This window comes from Cucurbita moschata, unplaced genomic scaffold, assembly GCF_002738365.1.
Source record: "Cucurbita moschata cultivar Rifu unplaced genomic scaffold, Cmos_1.0 Cmo_Scf00076, whole genome shotgun sequence".
In the NCBI taxonomy this organism is placed as follows: domain Eukaryota; kingdom Viridiplantae; phylum Streptophyta; class Magnoliopsida; order Cucurbitales; family Cucurbitaceae; genus Cucurbita; species Cucurbita moschata.
The window spans coordinates 708,011-716,066 of NW_019268592.1; the positions used below are offsets into that span (position 1 = coordinate 708,011).

The 8,056-nt window shown below is 33.0% G+C and overlaps 1 protein-coding gene across 1 annotated transcript; it reads left to right on the plus strand.

Annotated features, from left to right (window-relative positions):
• Positions 1 to 4,660: 4,660 nt before the first annotated feature.
• On the plus strand, positions 4,661 to 7,644 carry LOC111438510. The gene is made up of 6 exons (XM_023076422.1): positions 4,661 to 4,675; positions 4,754 to 4,822; positions 5,629 to 5,883; positions 5,960 to 6,171; positions 6,248 to 6,503; positions 7,360 to 7,644. Exons 1-6 carry the CDS (start codon positions 4,661 to 4,663, stop codon positions 7,642 to 7,644), a joined length of 1,092 nt encoding a protein of 363 aa, XP_022932190.1.
• The last annotated feature ends 412 nt before the right edge of the window (positions 7,645 to 8,056 follow it).

Below are 8,056 nucleotides of genomic sequence, written 5' to 3' on the forward strand. Positions count from 1 at the left end.
ATCTTTGCCAAATAATATATTTGCATATTTAATATATTATAAAATAATATCTTATACAAATCATATTTAGATATTACAAAATATCATAATATATATTTAATTAATTTGAATCTAATTCAACTTTCAAATATATTTTTATTTAAGGTATCATAATACATTAATTGATTTAATATTTAATTGTATCAAATAAAATAAATAAATATATATATATATATATTAAATAATAATTTGAATCCTTCAAATTAATATATTTTTCTCCATTTATATTTAACATATCTAATATATTAAATATTAATTTGAACACTTCCATTATATATATTTTCTCTATTTATTTAATATATCTAATATATTAAATATTAATTTAACATCTCAAATTAAATTTATTTTCTCTTTTATATTTAATATATCAAATATATTAAATATGAATTTGAACCCTTCAAATTTTCTTTCAAATAAATTGAACTTTTTAGTGTTACTATGAATTAGCAAGATGACCTTAGGAACCTACTAATTATAAGCTCCAATAATATAAAATTAATTAATTAAACTCTTTAGTTAATCAATTTTCATTCATTAACTATAGGTCACTACACTATAGACCTAGAGTTGCACTCTTATGCACTGTAGGACAAATTATGTCCATTGACAGAACCATTACAAGCTAGTCAATCCTTCACGAGTTGTTCATAATTACAGCTGGGTCAAAAGTCCATTTTACCCTTGTAATTACATCTTTCATCTAAAGTATCACTGATTCTCTAATGAACAATTTGTCTATGATTCAATCAAAAACCAAGTCCCTCTCGGACCAATGAGAGGGTGGGGCCTCATTGTTCAAATCCCGAAATCAGTACTTAAGAGAACAACTCATCTACTTTTCTTAAAGGAGTGAATTTATCTCATGATATTATGTCCCCAACTCTCTATTTGGTCCAGTCCCCAAAATAGTAGGCATATTGAATCGGCTAAAAGAGCCATTCTCACCCATGTAAATTAAAGACAAGCTCTCACAGTAAGGAGTTCATAACTCACTCAGGATTAAGATCGAGTCGCATATGATCATCATGTGAAATATTAATCTTCTTAATTAACGGATTTATAAAGAGAGATTAAATATTTCTTGATTCAGTCTTATATAAGCTCATTGTATAAATATTTTTTGATTCAGTCTTATATAAGCTCATTGTCTAGGATACCCCCACTTACATGTCTCCACATGAATGATTTGAATCAAATCATTTGTAACGATTACAAAGTGGACCGTATCAATAGTGTTACCAGGATAAGGCACCCAACCTTATCCATATACTATAGACTCTTTAGGTTATTACTTGAACACGATCCTCTTGTATGTCAACCACATACTGTTCAAGATTACATTAATAACCTTGGATTTTCATACAATGGATAACAATTAAATTACAAATAAAATAGTGTAGATTATTGTTAACAACTAAATAATTAATTGCGAAGCTTTAGGGCATAAATCCCAACAATAATGCAATCATTTTGTGCACAAATAAGCGTTTAAACTTTATAATAAAACATAAACTTCATCTTAAAATACTGTCATGGACTTACGCATTCGAAAATATTTTTAAAACAACACAACGAAATAGTAAATGAAATGAATAAGCGTTAAAATTAAAACAGTCTATTCTAACCTAAGTCTAAGAAAATAAGTACAACTACCATATGCATGTGTCACGGTCTCCTAGGTTGCGATGCCACCATCAGCCATATAGAGGAGTCTTGGCTTTACCTGAAAATAAGAGTAACACATGATTTGAGTATTTTAAGAAATATTCAGTAAGCAACCCCCTATTGGGGTTAATTGCAAGCACATACAATTCATGAATGAGACTTATTATATCTACCTATTTTCCTACGACGACTATCATAAGCCAACAATTGGATGTGTATTTAATTTACTACACATGAAACATAATGATCATTTCCTTGCCTCGTAACATACGCGTTCGTACTATCGTAATAGAGTAAGGGGTATCCTCCGATGCATGAACACACAACAATGCATGAGGTCCCAACATTTTTTTCTTTTTCGTTATCATGTATCACAACCCCTCTTGCTTTTTCCTTCATATCTTATCATTTATTATATCATTTTTATCGTATCTTCCAGGCATATATCAGTGTTGTATCTCATGCTAATTCGTTATTTTGCATGCTAATCATATCATATATCATTCATGTCAATCATATCATATATCATTCATGTCAATCATATCATATATTATACATATATCATATCATATATCATAACAGTCACATAACATAACTTGAGCATGTCTTCAAATATATTACATTGTAACCATATCAATTCATCACATACAACATAATATTCAGATACACATATCATATCATAATAGTTTATATGAGTATATGACACGTGCGAAGCCACGGGCACATTTCATCATTCAGCATACAATTATAACCAAATCAATGGTAGGGCTACTTACTTGGTTGGCTTAGGATAAAGCTACTACGACCCTTTGATGCTAGCTTCTATCTGAAATTTAATTATACCTAAGGAGTTCCACGATGATAGATTGACATTCTACTATGTGAATTAGCTCACCTAATATAATATAATCTAACCAAACCTAATAAAATGCTAACTTAGAGTTGTCAGACAATGTATTCTTAGACTGGCTTCAAACCGTAGAAATTAGATGATAAAATAAAGCGAGGGACCTCCCTTTTATAATAGAAATCAACCTCTCAGCTTTAAGTAATATGAGAGAAAATTTTCATTTTCCTATTTTGTTTTCTAATTTTATTTATTTATTTATTTTTTTTTGTTGGTTGTTATTACATTTAGGGTGACTTAGGATAAGATAGGTTTGAATAGAGTCGTACGGGTGTGCATTTTTAGGAACTAGCCTACTTTATTTAGTTCTTAACCCTATAGAAACATTATAAATCCATAATGAATGAGTGTCATGAAAAATATAATGTCATTTGGAATTCGTCACAACTATGAATTTTCATACAAGATTCATTAGGTTTTTTTTTTTTTTTTTTTTAATTTTCTACTCTAATATTGGTTTATACCTTAAACATAATCAAATACCTTTTAAACGATGCATTGTCATTCATAATAGCATAAATAAGTCTCATATAAAATTTTATATCCAAATATTATAAGAACATAGTAGATATTTTAGTTTTTTTCTATCGAGTAAACATACTCCAATGACTTTAAAATCAAGTGTAGTCATCCATAATCTTATAAATAGGGCTCATATAAATTTTTAGTAATTTGGAGACCATCTTGGTCATGTACATACTGGCATTGGGTCATTTTGGTCATTTTTTCCTTATGTTTGGTTCAGGGCTTATATATGCTCCTAGGTTTGTAAAACTTTGCATACACCTTATTTTATGGTATTAAGCATCCATTAAAATTTCATAGTTAGGAAATGCCATTTAGTAGGTTAACTTTATAACTTGTGATTCTCCCGAAAAACACCTTACAAGTAATTTTTAAGGAAAGATCTTGCTCAGTTGGGTTTGAGACCTCGGTTGCTCAGTGTAGGTATTTCTAGAGATCTTTCTGTTCTTCCCCTTGAACTATCTAGATAGGCCTTAAGGAACAAATATGTGCCTCACTCTCCAATTTGAGGGACAAAATCTTGAGTCCCTGGGTCTAGGACGAATTTTGTGCAAATGGTTAGGACGTTCTAGGTCTCCTAATCCCCCAATTTCCTTATTGAAAAAAAATCTATCCTTTAGTCACCACCAAATTAAAGAAATTGGTTTGAACCAAAATCATTGATTTCTCCCCAAATTCAACTTGCCCGATTTCAAATTTCCTCAAATTCTCCTTATCTAGAGGCATTCAACAAAGTTCCTTTTTGGACCTTGGAACTATCAAAACTCAAATTGGTAAATATATTTTAGCCATTTTTAAGCCTTTTCAAGGTCTTGAACTTGTTGAAAATCGTATTATGAATGTGTAGGAATTGATTCACATTTTCTTTATTTTTAAGATTTTATTTTTATTTCAAAAAATGACAGGAGCATTTATTCTCGTCGGGATATATACGTGAATCCGACGAGACAATTATTATTTTAATGAAAAACGTTCACAAATCTTTTATATTCTTCCATGCACAACTTTGCTGCAACCCTTGAAACAATTTTCTCCCGAATTTATCTTCGCATTCAAGTGTGTCTGAGAGAGCTGAAAACCGATAGCCTTCGAAAGAAAATTGAGTGGGTCGATTCATTTGGTATTTTGGAGGGTTTCTCAGAACGTTAGAATCGTGGTTTTCGAAGGAAGAACCGAGTAGAAGTAACGTTGTCGACATTGGAATCGCGGTGTGCTCGCCGAAAATTAGTGTCGAAGACGTTGCGTGACCGTCAGACATTACAATCAAGGACACCAAGTATTTATGTCAAACTCGATTTATATTTTGGGTCTAATGACTGACCAACTCTTTTTTGTTTTTGTTTTTGAAGTATTACACTTATCTTACATGATTTATTATTGAATTCAATGTTCTCGTTACTTTTCCAATTATTATCTTCAATGGGTCGTAATTGAGGGTCATGTTGAAATATAGGTACAAATCACATACCAATCCGATTTCAAAAAATGTGTTACATGCAAAATAAATGTTTTCCTTTCCCATAAATGGCAAACGCCAAGGTAAGTAACGAAAACAACACTTAGAGGAAAGAAATATTGTTTGCATAAATACGTAACTAATTGCTTATATACTTTTAGTATATACTTTACTCTCTTAAATTGGCATACATGGAATTGCCTTTATTAGGATTTGCTATTGAGTTCTTGGTAATGAATGGAGAATATGATATGGATTATGCCATTCAGGCTATAAAGGAACCAAACCATTGGTTGTCACTCCACACAGATCGCGCTGCCCTTCCACGTTCCTCACTTCGTCCGGGTGCGTTTCAATTCCCTCCTTTTATTCCTTTTTAATCTTATTCATTTTCTTCTTTTGATTATTTAAGTTTTCTGAGCGTTTTGATTATGGGTCATTGTTATACACATATAATATGTTAATGGAGATAGGATTTCTTACTTGTATACTAATGAACTTCTCCATAATTAATCAATGTTGGACTTGAATGATTCTCAAACAATCCTCTTTTCGAAGAAAATATTGAAGGGACATTCTTCTCTAGAGTCCTCGAACAAATTACACATCGAGACTCCTCTTAACCAGTCATATCTATTTGTTTGATATTACTTAGACTACTCTTCTTACCTAGAGTAGAGTACCATAGATCTTTACTATGACTATACTTTTGCAACTCGAAACTTCTTTATTTGACACTGAGTCAATGTGACTACACTTTCAAGACTCACAACTTTTTTGTTCGACACTTGAAGATTTTCTTAACATGACTAATTGAAGACAAGAGAATGGATCTAATACCACTGATAAGAACAATGAACCTCTACATTGGTACGATATTATCCATTTGAGCATAAGCTCTCATCATATTTTTGCTTTTGGTTCTCTCATAAATCCATGTCAATGGAGATAGCGTCCTTTACTTGTATATCCATGATCTTTTTCTTAATTAGCCAATATGGGACTCCAACCATGTTAAACGTTTTTTTTTTTTCAGACAATGATTACACCAATAGTGGTAGCTTTTGCAGCCGGTTTAGTTGGCTGGGTTTATCAAGCACTGAAACCGCCGCCTCCAAAGATATGTGGATCCCCAAATGGTCCTCCACTGACTTCGCGTAGAGTCAAACTCAATGATGGAAGACATTTGGCCTACAGAGAGTTCGGAGTTCCTAAGGAAAAGGCTCAACACAAGATCATTCTTTCTCATGGCTATTATGACTCCCGACATATGTACTTAGCTGCTTCTCAAGTACGACATTGTTATTCTTCTTCTTCAACTTTCATTCTTTTTTAAAAAAATTGTATTCAATCATGTTGTGTTATAGGAACTTATGGAGGAGCTCAACGCATGCATAATATTATACGATCGAGCTGGTTACGGAGAGAGCGATCCATATCCATCACGCTCCGCAAAGACCGAAGCATTTGACATTGAAGAATTAGCCGATAAATTAGAGCTCGACAGCAAATTTTACGTAATCGGATTTTCATTGGGAGCGTACCCAATTTGGAGCTGTCTAAAATACATTCCACACAGGTATTTTAATATGTTGTTTTCAAAAGGATCATGAATTATTGTTTTTGGGTGAGCTAATTGGTTATATAATTTACAGACTCGTAGGAGCTTGCCTGGTAGTTCCTTTCGTGAATTATTGGTGGCCTTCCATTCCATCGGCTCTAGCAAAACAGTCATTTAGGAAGCTTCCTCTATTATTCCAGTTCACATATGGAATTGCGCATTACACACCTTGGATATACTATTGGTGGACCAAGCAGAAATGGTTCCCATCAATGTTCAGTGAAGGCATGTTCATTGATTACGATTTAGAGTTGTTAAAGAAAATAATAGACACTCCAAATAACAATCAGGTAATTCTCGCGTTTTTTCTTTTGGTTTCAAAAGAAGCCGTTGTTCTTGCTAATATGAACCTAATTAAGAACTAAGACTCTCCATAATGGTATGATATTGTTCTTTTGAGCATAAGCTCTCGTGGCCTTTTCTTTTGGTTTCCCCAAAAGGCCTCATACCAATGGAGATGTATTATTTACTTATAAATCCATGATCAACCCCTTAATTAGCCGATGTGGGACTCCTCTCCCAATGATTCTCAACAATCCTCCCGTCGAACAAAGTACACCATAGAGCCTCCCTAGAGGCCTATGTTGCCCTCGAATAACTTCCCCTTAATTGAGGTTCGACTCCTTCTTTGGAGCCCTCGAACAAAATACACCATTTGTTCGACACTTTAGTCACTTTTGACTTAACATTCAAGGTTCACAACTTCTTTGTTCGACATTTGAGGATTCTATTGACATGATAAGTTAAATGCATGGCTCTGATACCACGTTTGGAATCATGATTTTTCACAATGGTATGATATTGTCCACTTTGATCATAAGCTCTCGTGGTTTTGCTTTTGGTTTTTCCAAAACACCTCATGCCAATAGACTTTACTTCTAAACTCATGATCAACTCCTTAATTAGCCGATGTGAGACTACTCTCCCAACGATCTTCAACATCAATGTCACTACCCTTCTCCGCATCATTTACTAAAATAGTGACCTCATTATTACATATTCTAACAAAGCTATCCATCAGAGCTATCGTTAACTATCCGTCATTAGCCGTAAGATGTATTCTCAAAAAGGCTTTTTGATGGAGAACATATGTCTAAGCTAGTTCATATTTGTATGTTCTAACATTGGGAGTGCAACCATTTTCAGGAAGAAATAATACAACAAGGTGAATATGAATCTCTTCACCGAGATGTTCTGGTTGCTTATGCAAACTGGGAGTTCGATCCCATGGAATTGACCAATCAATTCAAGGAAGGGTCTGTTCATTTATGGCAAGGTAGTGCCGACCGTGTCATCTGCAATGAACTTAATCATTATGTAGTACAAAAACTTCCATGGATTCGGTATCATGAGGTTCCTAATGTTGGCCATTTATTTGTCTATGACCCTGAAAACTTTGAAGCCATAATGAGGTCACTTCTAGCTAGATAAATTTTGTAGGTTAATGTAATGACCTCCATATCTAGATGTATTTCTCCTTATATTCCTCTCCAACTAGATGAATAAACTTGGAAATACGATTTGGCGTGGATGTGGCCAATTTCGAACGTAGAGTTTGATCTTTCTAGGCAGCTTTATTTCAGACGAATTAGCCCTCGACCCTTTCATCATATATGTTTAATTTATTTCCCTAAGGCTAATAGACACCTTAATTTTGAAAAATATGGGTGGTAAACAAGAATTTGAGTTTGAGTTTGATCCCAAAACTTAAGTGATACTAAATTTTTCAATTAGGCATGTTCTTACAAGAACGTATCCTAACCATATCGTTCTATCAATCTATCATAATCATACTCTTTTTTATACATAACAGAACCATATCGTTATATTAATCATATCTTAG

Excerpts from the sequence above, each read along its gene's own strand:
- LOC111438510 (XM_023076422.1), top strand. Across the intron at positions 5,884-5,959 it reads TGTACTTAGCTGCTTCTCAA|GAACTTATGGAGGAGCTCAA; the intron begins GTACGACATTGT and ends GTTGTGTTATAG. Across the intron at positions 6,172-6,247 it reads CTAAAATACATTCCACACAG|ACTCGTAGGAGCTTGCCTGG; the intron begins GTATTTTAATAT and ends TATAATTTACAG.